Source organism: Stenella coeruleoalba (genome assembly GCF_951394435.1).
Source record: "Stenella coeruleoalba genome assembly, chromosome: 9".
Taxonomy (NCBI): domain Eukaryota; kingdom Metazoa; phylum Chordata; class Mammalia; order Artiodactyla; family Delphinidae; genus Stenella; species Stenella coeruleoalba.
The window spans coordinates 72728357-72749180 of NC_137155.1; the positions used below are offsets into that span (position 1 = coordinate 72728357).

The window sequence follows — 20824 nt, forward strand, 5'->3', positions numbered from 1 at the left end:
TTTCCCTAACATCTAGCAGTATTGAGGGCTCAATAAATGTTTGTTGAATAAATACACATTTCTAATTAAAGCATTAATAGAAGAGAAGGGAAGAATATAATTAAAGGCTAGGACATCTTGACTGTTTACTCCATTGATGAAAGAAAGGGTACTGTCTATGCAGTGCAGTTTACTATTACTATATAGTAATGCCTTTGGAAGGATCTTTTGAAATAGGTCTCAAATTGGTATGATTACTTGATTTGGAATTCCTTTTTCCTTTTTTTTTTTTAATTTTCACGATCAGTGGTGATATATGTATGTTGTCACTATAAATCAGAAATGTGTATGCTTAGAACTCACCAGTGCTTGATAGTAATACCTAAATAAAAGGAATAACTTCTTTTGGAATCATGAAATAAAAATGAATAGATCTAAGTTCTTTTTCCAGTCAAGCTTCAATGGATAATTTTGGCTAAGTCACTCAAAATCAAAACATGTTATAAAATTATCTTTTATTTTGTAGAACATATACATTGTTCTAATAATAGTACTTTTCAAATGATAAGTGTTAACTTTAAGTATGAGAGTGCTATCATTCTGCAGGTTTTTGTGATTGGGCAGACTGCAAGAATATTGAAGGGAACCCAGAAATAATTCTGTAGCAAAGCCAGTATAGTGATCCATTAGCTCTGTGACTGTTTTAGAAATATATACTGTTTTAAAAAAAACAGGTATAAGTTTACATATCAGAATATGTCTTTAGTATGCAAAAGAGCAAATAGAGGTCAGAAGAAAAGGAGTTGCTATGAAAAGGCTGTCAGGAAAAAATTAGGATAAAATTAATTATCTAGGAGACAAAAATGAATAACATGCCTGTTGCTTGTTTGTAATGTCACTTCACAGTTTCTTACGATTAATCTGTATCAATTTTATACCAAAACTCATTTTGGGATCTAGGAGGAGGATGTATGTGCCTTTTATGTGGAAACTTTAAGTCTAAAATTGGAAAAGGGAAAAAAATCTGATGCTTATTATAACCCTTTAAAGCCCTTCTCTTTCCAGATATCAAAATCTCCTTAAGAATATTGCATTACTATCTATTCTTTTAAAATTACAGGACTTTGTATCATTCACTGGATGGTAAACTTGTGAAAGCCCCTGGTAATCTGAACATTTATTCAGTTTTTTCTTAATTAAAGCGTAAGTCAGAAAACTGATGTAGTTTTGAACTGTATTTTAAGCCTTAGCTTTAGAGTTCTGAGGTTGCATCCATTATATAGGTCATTTTTTATCAGCAGGATGAAGATTAAATGTAGCTCATAACTGAACGTAACCTCTTGATTCTTTTGAATATTTCAGGGATTAAAAAAAAGAATGTCCAGCATCCATTCCCCACACTCTCTCATACTGTAGCGTGAAATTTAAATCTGGAACTTAAAATTTATTCAAATTATTTTCCCTACCTTATTTATAGCGGCTGTTTTTATTTTTAAGGAATGGTCGTTGGAGGTCAGAGTGGAAGTTTACAATCACTCCTTCAACCACTCAGGTGGTTGGCATCTTGAAAATTCAGGTATGAAGTAAAAAGAATTTGCTGATCTCTAGATGATTCTGAGCATAGAAGCAGCTAATTCATATGTTTACATTTTCATAGTACTCAATAACTGTTTCTTTTCCAGGTCTTTGTTTTGAGGTAATGGGAAAAACAAGTAGTGCTGATTTCATCTTTTAAATAACCTTGCAGTTCATTTCCTAGTCATCAGAAATCTGCAAGGATAGCTGACAGATTCTAAAAACACAGCTAAAATTAGATGCTACCATTTGGTCTGCTCTTCATACAATTTGTTCATCCAAGCATCTTCTGAGTTTGAGTTGTGCTGTTCTGTCTTTTGAATTGGAGTGGAGTTGAGTGAGGTATAATATTAATATATGTGTGTGTATAGATGTATAAGTATATATATATGTTAACACATGTACATACTACATATATCTTAAGTATCTTCTGTACTCATATTTGGCTTCTTATATGAAACCCACTAGAATTGACTCAGTGTAAGCTCAAATGTTTCTATAGAAGAAATTTGATAACTAAGAGGATTTAAATATGAATATTACTAAATAAGTTAAAGAAGAATACTGACTAATTTCTTTGTATCTTGGATCACTTATTTATTCAATACATTTGTTGCTTAACTATCATGAAAGGTATTATGCTAAGAGCCATAAAGGAATAAAAATGAATCAGATGCACTGCTCTATCATTTGACTCCAGCATACATTATTTCTAGTCTTTTATCCTATTACTTGTATGTCTTGGTGTGGCTATCGTTTAGGGGCTAGAAAATAGAGGTTATGAGCATGGATTCTGAAACCAGACTGCCTGAGTTTGAATCCCAGCTCTGCCAGTTATTAGCTGTATGACATCAGGAAGTCATTTAAGCTCTTTCTGTTTCCTCATCAGCTAAAAAAAAGAAAACAGCAACAATGAAATAGCTCATGCAATTTTTTGAAGATGAGTTAATATGGGCAAAATGATTAGAACAGAGCCAGACATAAAGTGCTTATTGAATGGTAGCCATTATTGTTGACATTATTTTTTCCTTCAGTTAGGCCTCTAGCTCTCACCTGGATGATTTCTGAGATGTGAGATGTGCCCCTGTTGGGCCAGAGCTTGTTGAGAGCCAGGATTGGCTGGTTCTGTCTTCAGCACTTGGCATGATGCCTGGTTTATAATGGTTACTTTATTTTGTTGATTGGTTGGACCCTTTGCCATCTCCTAATCCACTTTTTTACATTGCCATCAAGAAAGGTGATTTTTAAAAATTTAAATCTGGATATGTTACTTGCCACTTGAGACCATTTTAGTGGTACACTCACCTACTAGATAGTCCAGACATATTTGCATGGCATAGGAGGCCCAGGGTTGACTTGTCACCTACCTGTATATTCCGCCAGCCACAGCTCCTACTCCCCAAACTCGCACACATTCCAGTCCTAAGTGCCTGCAGGCCTTTCCTAAAGTATGCTCTTCTCTACTAAGCTCAGTTTCCTCACCTTCCCTAGTTTGTTAAACTCATTTTACTAAGCCCAAGTACAGTGTTACCTCTTTTCTGAAGTCCTTTTTTATGTCTCAGAGAGAGTCTGGAGTATTGCTAATGTACTTTGTACGTACCTCTTACTGTGTTGTGTTGAAATATGAGGTCAGGGGCTGTCTTTTTAAAAGCTTTGTGTCTCTAGAACTTCCTGTAGTAGCAGTCATATATAGTAATCACTCAGTTAATGTTTATTGAATAAATTCATGTCTTTGAATTTGAGGAATTAAATGGTTGGTGGAAATACACAAAACAAGAGTGGTGTTGGGAGATAATACTGTGAGTTTGATTTTGGAAATCTTGAGTTTAGATACCAGTAGAACATCTATGAGGTAGAAATGTGCAGCAGTCCAGTCAATGGAGGGCTTGCCTGAGTAACTGCAGGAACTGCTACCTAGTTCCTCGTTAGCCTAAGGGCAGGAAGAGGCTCGCTGGAGTTTAAGGTCAGGAGCTCAGTAGAGAAGACTAGGTTAGAGCTGAAATCGGTAGTCATCTGCATTGATGTGATTGTTGAAGCCATGAGGATCTTGATAACTCCTGTAATATGGTTTCTGTAATTTCTTTTTCTAATAGGTTCATTATTATGAAGATGGTAATGTTCAGCTAGTGAGTCATAAAGATATACAAGATTCCCTAACAGTGTCTGTAAGTAATTAATTCCAAAATAAAATTTAAACAGCCTAATACTTCTATACAACTAGAGCGGTTTTGGAATTAACATTTTAAGTAGTATTTCTGCTTCAGATTAAAGTGTTTTCAGATAGATTAAAGATGGTAAGTAATTGGAAATTGGTACCTAACTTTTTTTTTAGCAGCTTTATTTAAAGAGATACAATTCACATACTATTCAGTTCACCCATTTAAAGTATAATTTTTTTTTTAAATTATTATATTAATAGGGTTGTACAACAGTCACCACAATGTAATTTAGAACATTTTCATCCTCCAAAAACCCTGTATCCATTAGCAGTCGTTCCCCGTTCCCTCCCACCAGCCCTTCCCCCAAACCCCTCTCAGCCCTAGGCAACCATGAATCTACTTTCTGACTCTGGATTTTCCTGTTCTGGACATTTTATATAAATGGAATCCTACAATATGTGATTTTTTGCGACAGGCTTTTTTCACCTAGCATAATATTTTCAAGGTTCATCCATGTTAGAGCATGTGTCAGTACTTCATTCCTTTTTGTAGCCAAATAATAATCCATATACCACATTCTATTTATATATTTATCAGTTAATGGGCATTTGTGTTTTCTACTTTTTGCTGCTGTGAACCTTTGTGTATACTGTTTTTTTGTGTAGACATTGTTTTAATTTCTCTTTGATGTATACATAGCAGTGGCATTGCTGGGTTGTATGGTAGTTCTTTGTTTAACCTTTTGAAGAACTGCCAGACTGCTTCCAGAGTTGCTGCACTGTTTTTACATTCCCATCAGTTGTATATAAGGTTTCCAGTTTTTCCACATCCTCACCAAAGCTTATGTCTGCCTTTTTATTATAGCCATCCTAGTTGGTATTAATTGTATCTTTTTTTAAGAAATTAATTAATTTATTTTTGGCTGCATTTTTGGTTCTTCGTTGCTGTGCGCGGCTTTCTCTAGTTGCAGCAAGCAGGGGCTACTCTTCGTTGCGGTGTGCAGGCTTCTCATTGCTGTGGCTTCTCTTGTTTTGGAGCTTGGTCTCTAGGCACATGGGCTTCACTAGTTGTGGCACTCAGGCTCAGTAGTTGTGGCTCGTGGGCTCTAGAGTGCAGGCTCAGTAGTTATGGCGTAAGGGCTTAGTTGCTCCACAGCATGTGGGATCTTCCTGGACCAGGGATTGAACCCATGTCCCCTGCATCGGCAGGTGGATTCTTAACCACTGTGTCACCAGGGAAGCCCCTGTTAATTGCATCTTATTGTGATTTTTATTTGTATTTTCCTGATGGATAATGATATTGAGCATCTTTTTGTGTGTTTGTTGGCCGTTTGAATAGCTTCTTTGGAAAAATGTCTTTTCAGATCCTTTGTCTATTTCTTAATTGGACTTGTGTTTTTATTGTTGTTGTAATTGTTGCTTATGTATTCTGATAGAAGTCCTGTATCAGATATATGATTTACGAATATTTTCTCCCATTCTGTGTGTCTTTTCACTTTCTTGGTAGTATCATTTGCAAAACAGAAGATACCAGTTTTGATGTGGTCCAGTTTATTTTTTCTTTTGTAACTTATGCTTTTGGAATATTAATAGAAACCATTGCTTAACCCAAGATCGTGAAGATTTACTCCAGTGTTTTCTTCTACGAATTTTATAGTTTTAGCTTTTAAATTTACATCTGTGCTCCTGTACTTAACTTTTAAACCGTATTGTATTTTTTTTCTCTATTTGGAGTATGATTTAATGAAGTTTTTCTGAAGTTCAGCTTTCAAATTCTGGAAATTTTGAACTTGGTTTTTTTTCCCTGCAGAGGTCTTTTCACACATTCTTCTCATTGAACATGCAAGTATTTCTTTGCAGAATTTTTTTGTCCCAAAGATATTATAATATGTTAACAGTGACATTTCTGATGAACATTTGTTTATCAAATGTGTTGTATACCTAAAAGCATTAGTATATTATAAACATCAACTGCTAATATTTAAAATTAGCTAACTTACAAATGTTTTTAAAACTTTATTTTTAATTTAAGAAAGCATTTGGGGCTTCCCTGGTGGCGCAGTGGTTGAGAGTCCGCCTGCCGATGCAGGGGACACGGGTTCGTGCCCCGGTCCGGGAAGATCCCACATGCCGCGGAGCGGCTGGGCCCGTGAGCCATGGCCGCTGAGCCTGCGCGTCCGGAGCCTGTGCTCCGCAACGGGAGAGGCCACAACAGTGAGAGGCCCGTGTACCACAAAAAAAAAAAAAAAAGAAAGCATTTGATTTAATGTTAAGAAACATGTGTGAGTGTGTTAGGCCAGATGCTACCTGAAAAGAAGTGAAAGCTGTGGGATTTTTGGATTTTCTTTTCTTTTTTTTTTGGTTTTTTTCAAGTTTTCATTAGCACTTAGGTGATTTCTGCTTTCTTGCTAAGTAGTATTCTTCTTGCAAAATTGCCAGGAAAGATAATTACTAATGTCTGGTCTCCACTCAATATAGTTCTATATTGTGAGTATATGTGTAATATTATTTGTGTAACAAGATACTTAGTATTCTTTGAGGAGTTTTACACTGAGTAAAGAGTCTTCCTAAGAGAGATTTGTCTACAAAATTATAGACTGTGGAGTTGTGAGATCTCGTCATAGTAATTAAACTTGACTAATATGCCAATTTGTACTGAGTGTTTTAGGAATTACCTTTTCACTTTATCTTAGAGGATTTTCATTGTTGTTTTACTATTTTTGGATAGAAAAAATGTACCCATTATATAAATACATATGTAAATATATATAAATAATATACGTAAAGTAAGGTGTTAGATAATTTTACGTCAACAATTGTTAACTTTTAGTGTTAGGAAAGAAGCAAAGAAATGCATTATATCGGAATAAAATTCCAATATAAAATTTTTTTTTTTAATTTTTTCCAGAAAATATTTAAACACTAAAAAATGCACCTTAAACTTTAAAATATGCTTTTTCTAATTGGTAATATTTTTTAAATGTATCATTATGATGGTAAATATTGTTCAGTAAATATTTAGCAATATAGTCATTAACTAGAAATCTGTGACTAACATCTTACCCGTAAAGATTTTTGAAATGCTGTTAAGTGTTATAATTGAATTTTTCATCAACATGTACTATTAAGATTTCGCTTTCCTTAACCAGTGAAACACTAAAGCCGTGCTCATTCTGTAGACTTTTAAAACATTTTTGCCTAGTTCCCCTTGAATTTAGAATAATTGATCTTACAATATTTTCCCTTTGTCATAATATCCATCTGTGTTATTTATTAAATTATAAGAAATCATTAACCATACATCTATTGACATACCTATTTAAAAGTAATAGTGGTGTAGTTTTAAATTACTATTTTATTTACTTTTGATTTTATTTTTCATTCAGAATGAGGTGCAAACAGCAAAAGAATTTATAAAGATTGTAGAGGCTGCAGAAAATGAATACCAGGTATGATTTTCAAAAATATTGTATAATCTATATTTGCTTGTAAATAATGGCACTGAAATTTTAATTTCAATCATAAGCCTGAATTTTTTCATTGTTTCACTATAATAAGATACAGTCTTTTTTGTGTGTGTTTTGTTTGTTTTAGTTCAAGGGCAAACTTGTGAAAATGTAGCTAAAACTCAGTTTTAGCTAACTGTAATTTCTGAGTATTGGTCAAAATAGGCCAAGATTTTAAGTGGTTATTTTGTTTCTGATTGGAAATTCTACTTTAGGAGGTATTTCCCAAAGCATTTGAATTATATGTGATCTCCTTAGATCATATTTCATTTTGTACTCTTTTACATTCTTTACCTGCTTCTAAATTGCACTCTTGAATTTAAGCATTTAATTTGTGTATTGGACACGTTTCCACTCCTTGCAAACAGTAATTTGTGAAATTGTTCTGAGAGAAATAGTAAAATAGATCCAAAATGAGGACACACAGATAGTAAATATAATTCATAATTTCATTTTATTAAATTTAATTATTCAAAATGATTATAAGCTTTTAGCTGCTTTTATAAATAGCTTTTAAAACCATATTGGGGTTTTTATTTGGCTTTTTAAAAACAGTGAAACAGACTGCTTAAACAAAGATGTTTCCTAAAACATCTGTGTGTTTTATACATTGTTCTGTTCCTTTTATTTCTTTAAACTTTTAACTACTGTTTTTCATAGACTGCCATCAGTGAGAATTATCAGACAATGTCGGACACTACTTTCAAAGCCTTACGTCGACAGTTGCCAGTTACACGCACTAAGATTGATTGGAACAAGATCCTTAGCTACAAGATTGGCAAAGAGATGCAGAATGCATAAGATGAACATTGCATGACCGGATCATTTTAGTGTCTTTGCGTTTTAAAAAAAATCATTGCAAAAGTATTCAGAACTGTCAAGCTACCCAGTCAGATGGGCTGTTGCCATTTAAAATCACTGTAATTAATTAGTTTGGTTAGAGCACAGAGCTTAGCTAATCAACCGTTATTTTTTATTTCTTTTGTTCAAAGAAGATTGAAAATCAGTTTAGTTTAAATGTCTTTTACTTTCTTTTATGCCTTTCTTTCTTACAATGAAGACATGATTCCTCTAGTTTAATGTCAGAAGTTTTTTGAAGTGTTTCAAAAATATTTTACTTACCGTAACCCTAAAATTATTGTCTTTTGGTTTATGAAGTGGGTAACTTTTGATATATGCCCAGTTCTTTTTAATGGGGTCAATAATGGACATTCTAGTTTAAGGTGGTTGATGGATTTAGCCATATATGCTGCTAAAGAAATTGTCTGCCTTTTCCCCCTTACCTCTTTCATTTATGTAAGATTGAGATTAGAGGGAAAGCATTTTCTATATCAATTGTGTTTAAACCTTTCAAGAAGGTTATTTAGCTAGCTTAGTGTTTAACTAAACTTTTTTTAAAAAAGACCAAGGTCTAATGCTGTTTTGAGATTCTGAATTAAATGAAAATACTTATTTCAGAAATGCATTTAATGCTTTTTTCTTGTGACAGTTATGCAAATTAGCTTGGATTCCATATGTCCCTGAGTTATTTTTATCATAAAGCCACAAATGTATTATAACAAGGCAAATTGTAATATATATAATCCTGAACTCATGACCATGTCTCAGTTTATTTTTTTCTTGGATTGAAAAGTACTAAAATTCAATGTGACATTAAAATGAAATGAGAACATTTCATTTTATACTATTTATTTGAGTATAAAAATCACTTACCAGTGAATCATATATACTATTTTAAAATACTTTCTTTGGATATTTGTGATTCTTAACTGGTTGTAAATTAGAAAAGTTGGGAGTACATGTGGTGTGCAGTTAAGTCTAAATTTTTCCATCTTCCTATGCATCATAAGCATGTTTGTAATATTTTAAAAAATACATTTACTGATGGTACAGGAATTTCAAGCCTGTGGTGAATGTTAGTATTTACTATAGGGAGGGTGGATTTGTGGTTTCATTCAGTTGAGTATTGCTTATTATACTCCAGTGGAATCCTTTCCTCACATACTCCTGCGGATGTCTGGGCCTGGAAGTGTTTTTTTAAAAAACACCACTTTTATTTTGTACAATAAAATATTTCATTAGCTTGAATTGTATAGATTTTAAAAATTCTCTCAAAGCATGTTGTTTAATTTCTTTTTAAAACTCACAGTTGGGCTTTGAAAGCATTGAGAATATAATATGAAATTATGACATTTTTGGTTAAATCATTTTTTCTAGTTTTAAAATACAAGTTTTGTCATATTGAGATTCTGGAAGAAAATGAATTAGCAGTGTTAATTATTCTCTTTTTTAAAACACATTTTCAAAGGTCTGATAATGATTCTGAACTAAACACTAGGTGAATCTTTAATTGATTAGCTTAATCGTGTCAACTGGGCTATCATGGGATTATATCCCCTGAAGGTAAATCTCTTTGGCTCTGTTTTATGACCTAGAATGCTGTTGTAAAAATATATGTAATTGTTTTTATTTTATTTTTTATTAATTTTATTATTTTTTTATACAGCAGGTTATTAGTTATCTATTTTATACATATTAGTGTATATATATGTCAGTCACAATCTCCCAATTCATCCCACCCCCCAACTTGGTGTCCATACGTTTGTTCTCTTATGTAATTGTTTTTAAGGTGATGTGCATGTAAAAGGTCATATTTATCAAAATAATTTAGAGTACAGTCTGAAATAATGGTTGTGCTATAGACTTCGTCTTCTATAGTCTAAGAATAGCATTTTATTAAAGTGGAAGAAGATTAGAAACACAAAGTATCCTAAAACTCAAGGATGTCTTTTTAATAGGAGTCGTAATGTCTACTGTGTTGAATAGGCCAAAGTGTGGAGATAAAGGCAAAATTAGAACGAAATTAGGAGGCTGCTGCAGGAATCCGGTGGAGAGAGAAAGCTGGCTTGGCCTGTGGTGGTAGCTGTAGTCTGTAGAGGTAGTGATATCTGGATATATGTTAAAGATAAAAGCAAGTGTATTTGCCAGGATTGGTTGTGGAATGTGAGGGATGTCAAGGACATTTGGGGGTTGAGAAATTGGGGAAGATTCAGGGTTGGGGAGGCCTGGGAACTTGGTTTTCAAGGGGGAAATATCATGTAGCAGTTAGATACTGGAGATAGGAGGTAGAGGAGTGCTCTGGACCAGAAGAATGGGGGAGCAGACAGACCTGGGAAACATACTTTGATAGCCAGGCAAAATGAAGGACTACTCAAAGTTAGTGATGATCTAATGAGACCACTAAGTATGACTGAATGTTTTTCTTCAGCCATGTAACACTGCATGAGTGCAGGCACAGAGTAGGTGAATTGGATTTAACCAAGGCTGTGGTTTCACCAAGTGAGTCTGACTGCCCTCATGAAGAGGGGCAGGGTTTTAATGATAACCTGGAAACTTCAGCTAGGTAAGCGGGGAAGTGCAGACATGAGAGGAGAGGAGGGATAGTGAAAATGTGGCACCATCAATGTATTATAGGTATGTTTAGAAGGAATGACCTGGAAATGTAGGAGGTAGGGGTTAGAGTGATATGCTTAAAATTGAGAATTTGAGGAGTTAGACTTACCTGTCTTGACAAGTACGATCAAGGGGGTGACTGGCTGAGTCAGAGAGGAGAGGAGTTCAGGAGCCATGAAGCCCGGGCTTGCTGTGGATGTTGCAGTCAAGAATTACGATAGAAGTAAATGTTCTGACGTGATACATTTGACAGGTATTTATGAGGTTTTTCCTCATTTGGGATTTTGGAAACTAAAATGGGGACAGGAGCATTAAAATGGTATCCTGGAAGTTCTGGTTCATTACAAATGTTCTGGGATGGACTTCCCTGGTGGTGCAGTGGTTAAGACTCCAAGATTCCACTGCAGGGGGCATGGGTTCGATCCCTGGTCTGGGAATTAAGATCCTGAATGCTGTTCAGCACGACCAAAAAAAAAAAAAAAAAAAACACTTCCTTTAGGAAGAAAAAATGTTCTTGGAAAGTGAAATTCTTAGGAAAATAATTAAGGACAATTACAGATAATTCTCTAGCATTGGGGTGGCCCTTTATGTGATTAAAACCATTTTTGACTTTTAATCACACCAGAAACTTCGGGATAATGCAAGATCCTTTGAAAATATCTTCCATACTGATCATCAGTTTACGCTTTTGCCAACTGGTGGTTATAAAATATAAAGGCATATTTTGCCAGACACAGGAGTTTGGTAATGCATGTATGTTATTAAATTTCCTAAGAAGAGGGTGTATTTCTGTTCACTTCTCTACGGAAGATTATTTAAAAGCAGAATCACAATGTCCATGCTATTCCTAAGTTGTAGTGTTTTGGGCCTGAAACTGAAAACTTTTTAACAAGGCTCTTTGTATAGGCATCTTCAAATTTCACTTTCTGCATATTATGCAAAAGCTTTATTGTAGGATTGGCTAGTAATGCTAGCTATTAGAGAATATGCAAAATATTCACTAATTAAAATAACCAGTTAAACTTTTAAGGCCTAATTGGTATTAGAAATTAATGTCAGGTCATTCAAGATTAATCACACTGTGTTCAGAGGACTGTTCTAGGCATTGTAGAGTCAGGAGAATATAAAATTGTTTCTTAAAGGAGTCTACAAGGTAGTCATGGTACTATAACAGTGTTTTCTAATTTTTTCACATCATAACTTGTATGGAAAAATGGTGGTAATTTTAAGACAGTCTGGGAGAAACAGATGAGTCTGCTTGCCAGCTGTCCTAGGGTTGAGGGGATCAGAATCTTCATACACCTTGAGCCTATTTAGGAAGGTGTGTAAAATACTTTAAGGTTGTTTACAAGATGCACTTCAAGCCTAACTTACCAAAGGTAAGTTAAAGGTAAGACATCCTTCTAAAGGGATGTCAGGCCAAGGAAGTTTTCCTGGAAAGGACGAGTTTAAACTGTACTTCACACTTTTTTTTTGTAACTATGCATGTAACTGGTAGGCAGGACATCCTCTTGTATTTCATCGAAGCATCAAAATACAGATAACAGCATATCACTCTCTCTGGTATGTCATAGGTCAAATAGCGTTATCCAGTTGAAAACGAAATCTGACTTTGTTTCTTTCTTTATACATTTCACAGTACAAAATGAAGTCAACACAAAGGGTAAAATTTTAAATGTGTTCTTATAAAACTGGAGTATGACTAATAAGATACTAAAGCATTTTTATCTCTAGTTTTGGTATAATCTAAGAAAATTGTACTAGTTAGTTTAATGTTAGTTGTAACATGTAGTGTTAAAAACTCGATATTCATTTTTTTTTTTGTAGTGTGACTATCGGAGAACTAACTGTTTGTTGCAAACTGACTAGAGAGCACATGTGTCACAGATGTCAAACCAGCCTTTCATTTTAATAACATCTTCACTACATGAACTTAAAGCTGTCTGATTAATAGAAGACTGTTAAGGAAACAAAGTTGGTTGGTATGTCTTAGAAGATGATTTCTTCGGGAAATTTGTAGAATGCCCAGCTCTTAAACCAAATAAATATCCAAGGAGTTCTCTTACTAAAAGATACCCCTTAAAGTCTTCTTGACTAAACCACAAAAATCACTGCCTTCCTCCTTGACTTCAAGTTTTGTGCTGCTAACTTGCTAACTTAGTAGAATCTGAACGCTGATGCAGTTCTCTTCCAGATTTCTACCTGAAATTGAGGCCTTGCCCCTTGTTTCCCAAAAGACCGCTAAAGAGGAATATCAAGGAGCTACAGGTCTCTTAAGTATAGTAAACACTAAGACTTTAGTTCTTTTAGACTGCACAAGAAAATACAGATCAGTGTTCAGGACACTGAAAGTATCTCAAATGAGGAAAAGGCAAAATTTAAAGAGAAGAAAATCCTGCTTGCACCGCTTTCCCCTTTGGGGCCCCTTTACGAAGGAGAAAGAAAAAGGAAATGACAGAGACTTGGCAAAATCTTACACCAGTCTAAATATCCAGTAACAAAGAATGAATACAGATACCATGGATTGTTAACAAGGTAGCATACAGCTTTTAAAAACTTATTAGCCAGAGCTTATCATATACAACAGATTATAAATATTGAGAGAAAAAAGCAAGTTGCAAAAAGGTAAGTACAGTTTTGAGTGTAAGTTGAAAACCTCTGAAACTACGTGTGTGTGTATGTGTGTGTATTGTTTTATGTTCAGCAAGTGTATACAGTAAAAAGCTAAAGCAGGATAGTATATGTGTTGGGAGGAACATAGGGGAGTGGGGCTGGGGAACAGTATAGAGGGATTCAGTTGTGTCTGTAAGATTTGTTTCCTAAACTGGGTGGTAGGTATATAGGTGTTCATTACAGCATAATCCTTTTTTTGGTCATTTAAAATATTATACAACTTACATTGACACATTTGGGACTTTATGAAAGGACTCAGTTTGAAGGTAATAAAATGTCAAAGGTCATAACCATAGAATAAGTTGAATAAGAAGTTTACTAATACCTCTTTTTAAAGTCATTGGATCAGTATTGTTGTATAGTGAATTTTATCAAACTTTCCATATTCAGATTATTTCAATGTTATACAAATAGATGGACATCTATTTTATGAGCCTGGCATAACCTTAAATAAAAAAGAACCAAAAAAGAAAACTGTTGATGAAATTTCCCTGTTTCCCTGTAAAGTTAAAGGCAAAATTCCTTAATACAATAATAAAGCATACTACATTGTGACCAAGTAGAATTTGTCACTGGAATGCAGTGTGTGTTCCTTGTTAGCAAATTTAGCAATGTAGCTCACTACAATAACATATTAAAGGAGAGAACACACATAATCCTTTCAGTAAAACATTTTATAAAATTTTATACCCAGTCCTGATTTTGAAGGCAGCATCTCAAGTCAGGGGTGTAAAGATGAATTAACTCTATAAATGGTGTTGGGAGAGCAGGGTGGCTAGCTGGAAAACGAGTTAAATTGGATCCGTTCCCCCACAAGTTAACACCAAGTTAAAATTGGATCAAAGTTTTATTGGTGTAAACTATCATGAAAGTTCTTGAATAAATCATGGTAACAATTTCTAAATAATTTCAGAATAATAGAGTATTAGACAAATACTCTTATTTTTCTTAGGTTTTCTAAGACAAAACCTTCAGAATCCATAAAATAAAAATGTATTGGACTTCATAAAAATTAAGATTTTTCTGTAAGTTTAAAATGCTCTAAGCAAAGTGAAAAGACAAACTACCCACAGGAAAAAACATATTTGCAACATATTTGGCAAATGGTTACTTTTCCTAGTGTCTAATGAGTACCTACAACACAGTAATTAAGAGTCCAATAGAATGTTGAAAAGCAGATGCTCTGAAGTCTGAGTCCCTGACATGGAGAGAGCCTTACCGGTCTTGGTCTGCCTAATTGGACTTGTTGAGAAAGGAACTTGTTTAAGCCACTGCTGTTTTCTGTTTGAGGCTTTTTTTTTTTTTTTTATCACTTCTGCTTCTCATCCTACACAGAATTTGGTACCAGAAGTGGTATCCTAACACATGGCATTGGCTAGAGGCAGAGTATATCAACAGGACTTCTACTGACATTTGAATACAGTACAATGTTCATATTACACTCTGTGGTGCAGTTATCACCTCTGCCTACCGGCACCAAATGCCACTGACATCTCCCAATCCTGAGACAATCAGAAATAACTCCCTAGAGGAAGGGAGTATTGATCCACTGGCTAGGGAGATTCCATAGGGCACAGATATTGCAGGCTGAAAAGCTGGTGACCCTTGCTGGGCCATGACAAAAAATAGAAATGCTTGTCTCTGAATACCTCGGGAAGTAGAATGACATGGCTTTAATAACAGGCAAGATGACAAGGAAGATTCTGAATGGTGACCTGTGCCCTAGGGCTGAAGATAGCTCCTCTACAAGCTGAGATGGAAGACAGAAGGAAGATTAAGACAGCTGTACTTAATCCCTCCTCCCACTTCTGAGATGCGTGTAGAGCCAAGCCCAGTTAAATTTCTTACGGTATCAAATCTTGCAAGGATTGCCAGCCACTAATTACCGATCCAAAAATGTTCCCAAGTCCACCGAACCTGATTGTCAGGATCATTCATTCTCTCACTGGTAATTTATGGATTGCAGGTCCAAAGTGATGACATCAACCAGGCAAGGTTGAAGGCAGATAAAAGTAAGGGTATTGCCTTCCCACCCAATCCCATTGTTTGAGAAGGTGTATTAGTTTTCTATTGCTGTGTAATTCATTATCACAAAGTTAGCATCTAAAAATAGTGCAAGTTCATTATCTCGGTTTCCATGGGTCAGGAGTCCAGGTACAGATTAGCTGGGTCCTCTGTTCAGGGTCTCACCTGGCTAAACTCAGGGTGATGTCTGGGGCAGCAATCTCATCGGAAACTTGGGGTCCTCTTCCAAGCTCGTGGTTGGCACAATACAGTTCCTTGTCAACTGAGTTCAGGAATGAAGATTAATTTATTATCCAAAGTGGAGTCCTTTTTAGAGAGAAAGGGAAGCTTTAATAATTACATTGACAACAGGTGTAGACAGGTACCCTTCTAGGCAAGCTGCTGTGTGTGAGCTTTGGAAGCTATGCTGTGCAGCTCCAGTTGTAGCCCGGAAGGATGATGGAAAATGAAGAACTTTCCTGGGAAGAATGGACAAGGGGTTCTCCCCAAAGAGTAGAATCAGGGGCTGCCCCATGGACTAACCAAAGAACAAATTCTACTGCCAGCGTAGGGAGACCTTGAGATTCCCGCCGAGTGGTATTTGATACGCAATGACAATATGTAATTTCCATTTTGTTCCATTTTTGAATTGTGATTCTGTTCCTGCACCTCCATTTTACAATGGGTGTATTGGAGCAGATAACATCTTTTATTGTTTGCTGGACAGTGAAAAAATAACATTTGTTCTTGCGAAGAACTGTAGACCCAGATGTCTTGGACTTCTGGCGCACTGCAGTAAGGGGATGGGTATTTGGGGTGTCACCCTTGGGGAAGGGTGAATATACTACTCTGTGGTAAGAAGCGTGCGTTTGCATAGGTCGAAGGGATAATCTGTGGCAGGAATAGCTAGTTGCCCCCTAATAACCATTTTTAGTGGCTCAGCCGCTCTTGCAGGATAAAGACTACATCTCCCAGCTTTCCTAAGAGCTATGTGACTAAATCCTGGCCAAGTGGGTAAGCAAAAGTTTTACTTTTTGTAGGGTAACTTCAGGGAACTTCCTTAGGGGTCCGAACCTACGTGCTGCCTTCTTGTTTCCCTCGTCCTGTTGCCTGAAACTTTACTGCCGCCATTTTGGGCCATCAGGTCCAGGCACACATGGTGTATAATAAACCCTGTTCTGCTCGAAAGGGGAAAAAGCAATTTGTGTTTTCTGAGCATATGTTTGGGATGTTTCTGAAATTTTCACCACGAGTGGCTAAGGTGGCAGTTCCTGAGGGAAACCAGCAGGTGTCACTGTTCTCATTTCAGACAAATGGCAGTTCCCAAGGCTATTGAAAAAGGGAAATTAGATCACCATGTGCTTTGTCTGACCACGTGGAGCACCGGGACTTGTCATGACTTGGCTGTTACTCAGTGGAAGGAAACTGCTTATTCTAGGAAAGAAACATTTCAGTTAGCATGTGAGGAAAGGGCCCTTAGGATGTGGAAATGTTTAGCAATAAATTAGAATATTGCCCACTAATGCTTCAAGCCAGAGTACAGCCTTTCCTGTTTTTGAAGTCCAGGACTCCTTTGAAAATCTGAAGAAAGCTATGATCCCTCTCTCAGAAAAGTGCATGTGTGTCTGCACACTAATACTTCTTTCTCTCTCTTTTGTCTCTCCCTCAACGTACACATACTTCATACCATACAATTTAAGGGAGTTCATGGCCCCTATAATCTAGTGTTTCCTGATCTGAGTACTGTTCCAACATATTTTATAGAAAAAAAAATGTGCAAAACTCCACTATTGGAGTTAAATTATTATTTTGGGGTGGGGGGGTTAAATTATTATTTTTTCATCATAATTCATTCCTTTAACAAAATTCCCTCCAACTCCTTCTAGTGCCAGACACTGTTGAGGTATTTGGCCATGCAGTAGTCAGTTAAACAGTAAGTCCTTACTTGCTAGGGGAGAGACAGGCCCTAAGCAAGCAAATAAGAAAACGCCAGGTAGTGATACGTGTACAAAGAAAGCAAAACGTATCTTCGTTAAGTCCACTTCTACTCCCAATGTCATCACCCTAACACAAACCACCTAGACTGTGGAAACAATCTGGTTTTTTGCTTCTACTCTTATTTCTCTTCAATCCATTTCCTATATGGCCACAGCGGAGTGGTCTTTTTATAACGCATATCTTGTCATTTCCCTTCCTCACTGAAATGTCTTCAATCCCCCTGGTTAACAGCGCTCTTGCCTGCCTCCTCAGTTTCACATTGTCCCACTCTCTTCTTCCCCTCCTAGACCCTCCCCACTGGCCTCCTTTCTGTTCCTGGAATGCATTCAGTGCTCTCTACCTCGGGCCATTGTACGTGCTATTCCCTCTCCCCTGGTTCTCCCCTCACCCCCACCTCCCCTGCTTCATCCTTCACGTGGCTTGCATTTTCTTTTCTTCAAGTCTCAGATCAAGTATCACCTCCTCAGAGAGGTCCTTCCCACATGACCTATCTAAGGTAGTCCTCCCTGCCCGCCCGCCCCCCCCACTTACTTCCTAACCAAGGAGCGTATTCCATTCATATCACTTATAACAGCCTCTCATTATCTTGTTCATTTCTATGATGGGATGATATTTGAAGTATTGATTACTTCACATTCCTTCACCCTTCCTTCCCCAAATCCCCAAAAGACACAAAGCTATAATTGCCTAAGGGAAAAGAGAGAGGAAACTGGAAACGAGGACAAATAAAGTCTTGAATTTTACATTCAAAGACTGATCTGAAGATTGTAAGACAATAGCAAATGTGTTGAAAAAATATTAACTGAGTCAGGTTTTCTTCCTGCTGTCAATGCCAAATGGCCCACAAATCTAAAATATTTACTATCTGATCCTTTACTGAAAAAGTTTGTATAACCCTGGCTTATACCTAAAAAACGTTTATTTAAGAAGTCCAGGTGTAGGTGATTCCAGGGGTAGTTCAGCCACTCAATGATGGCAACACGGAGTCAGTCTTTTCTATTTTTTCTTTTTTTGCTCCACTGTTCATAGCATATAGCATTTTTGTTGTTATTGTTATTATTATTATTAGTTTGTTTGGTCTTCTCATGGTCACAAAATGGCTGCTACAGCTCCTAGCTTTGCAGCTGTTAATGAGAAAGAGTCTTGGACTGTGCATTTAGAAATTAGAGTCACCTCAGCCAGTGTGGAGTAGATGCTGACAACAGAAGACAAGGATTACACAGTTGCACAATACTGCCAAGGCCAGCACAGACCAAATAGAAGCTTGGAAATAGATACTGTCTCCCCATTTAATGGTGAAGCCCATAATCCCAGGGCTTAGATTTAACAGTAGTGAGAAATAAGGGAAAAAATCCTGAATGTGTTCAAGTTAATCTGGATGTGACTAGAAATTAATCTGGATGTGATAGCACTTAAGTTGCTAAAGAAAATAAAGAAAATTTGTCATCTGTCACCCCTAATAGAGTGTCAGCTGCCTGAAGGCAGATATCTCATCTTACCCATCTTCTTCACTACTGTGGCAAATACTCCTGGCTACCTACCCAAATGCCTTCTTCCTTCCCCTTTCTTGCTTCTCCTTTCCCTTTCTACCCTCTTTTCTCTTCTTCCTTCCTTCTTTTCTTCTTTCCTTCCTACCTTCCTTCTTTTTTTCCCTCCCTTCCTTCTTTTTTTATTAACAGACCTCAAAGTATGTTGGGGGTGGCAATATGCCTTGTTAAAATACACATTTGCCCAGCTTCCTTTGCAGTCAGGGGTGGCCAAGTGATGAGAGGTAAACAGAAGAAGCTGGGTGGGCCTTCAGGAAATGTTCTTTAAAGGAAACGACTCTTCTGATTCTCTGTCTTTGGCCTTTTGCCCTCTGCCCTTCTTCATCCCTGGAATGTGGACCTGTTTCCTGGAAATGCTGCTTCCATCTTGCAGTCATGGAAATAAAAGCTGCACCCTGTACTGGAAACACAGCAGACCTGCAGAAGGAACCTGGACTTGGATGACTTCCTGGAGCAGCTTCATGAGCCCTAGACTCTGAACTCCGCTTTACGTGAGAAACAGAACCCCCCCCCCCCCAATTTGGTTAAACCTCTATTTTTAGATTATCTGTTACATCAACTGACCACAGTCTTAAGGAGAACAAGCCTGAATCCCCAGCTCCTAAAATGGAGCCCACCATAGAGGGTTCTCAGTAATCATTTGTAGAATGAATGAATCAAATGCAGATGCAGCACTAAAACCTCATGCAGTCGATGGCTTTAAGGTAGCAACAGGGTGCAGAAGCAGAGGACAGCACTGCTCTGGAGGCCCCTTCACATCACTGTCTTTGTGAACAGCTCTCCTGAAGCCCAAATCAGCACAGTGTGGACACTGCCCCCAGGAATTATACAATAGGGGGCACTGTCCAGATCACCCCAAATGCACACACATCAGCTTTTCATGATTATCACGTAAATGAAAAAACGTCATTTAAAAGTTCTTGCCAAAGTTCTTTAAAAACTCATAGATCTTGGACTTCCCTGGTGGCGTAGTGGTTAAGAATCTGCCTGCCAATGCAGGGGACACAGGTTCGATCCTGGTCCGGGAAGATCCCACATGCCGCGGATCAAATAAGCCCGTGCGCCACAACTACTGAGCCTGCGCTCTAGAACCCGCGAGCCACTATTACTGAGTCCACGTGCCACAACTACTGAAGCCCATGCGCCTAGAGCCCGTGCTCCGCACCAAAGAGAAGCCACCGCAATGAGAAGCCCGTGCACAGCAACGAAGACCTAACACAGCCCAAAATAAAATTAATTAATTAATTAAAAAAACACCACCCTCATAGATCTCCAAGAATATCCCAGTCTGAGAGATAATGTCCAGAAGGGCATGGTGGCCCTGAGACTTTCAGTCACAAAGAGGAGGCCGCATAACCCATGAAAGGTGGGTGCCTCCTTTTAGCATATTTTATTGGTAGCCATGGGCATGATTTGCTGTCTTCTTTTTTTTTAACTGGATTTTTAAAAATAAATTTATTTATTTTTCTTTTTGGCTGCATTGGGTCTTCATTGCTGCGCATGGGCTTTCTCTTGTTGCGGCGAGCGGGGGCTACTCTTGGTTGCGGTGCCTGGTCTTCTCATTTCGGTGGCTTCTCTTGTTGTGGAGCACGGGCTCTAGATGCATGGGCTTCAGTAGTTGTGGCACACGGGCTTCAGTAGTTGTGGCATGTGGGCTCTAGAGCACAGGCTCAGTAGTTGTGGCACACAGACTTAGTTGCTCCGCGGCATGTGGGATCTTCCCAGACCAGGGCTCGAACCCGTGTCCCCTGCATTGGCAGGCGGATTCTTAACCACTGTGCCACCAAGGGAGCCCTTAACTGGATTTTGAAAAAATATTTGTTTTATTTATTTATTTAGTTGCGCTGGGTCTTAGTTGAGGCGGGAGGGCTCCTTAGTTGTGGCACGTGGGCTCCTTGTGGCTCACTGGCTCCTTAGTTGTGGCATGCAAA

General features: G+C 37.2%; 1 protein-coding gene across 1 annotated transcript in view; it reads left to right on the forward strand.

The window, feature by feature from the left end:
- Positions 1–8813, forward strand: part of CAPZA2 (capping actin protein of muscle Z-line subunit alpha 2) — a 56157-nt gene extending 47344 nt beyond the window's left edge. Inside the window, exons 7-10 of the mRNA XM_079931455.1 lie at positions 1477–1555; positions 3648–3719; positions 7099–7161; positions 7879–8813. Of these exons, the coding sequence (XP_079787581.1) occupies positions 1477–1555; positions 3648–3719; positions 7099–7161; positions 7879–8019 (355 nt within the window). The 3' untranslated portion in view covers positions 8020–8813. The remainder of the gene's footprint in view (positions 1–1476; positions 1556–3647; positions 3720–7098; positions 7162–7878) is intronic.
- Positions 8814–20824: the final 12011 nt, after the last annotated feature.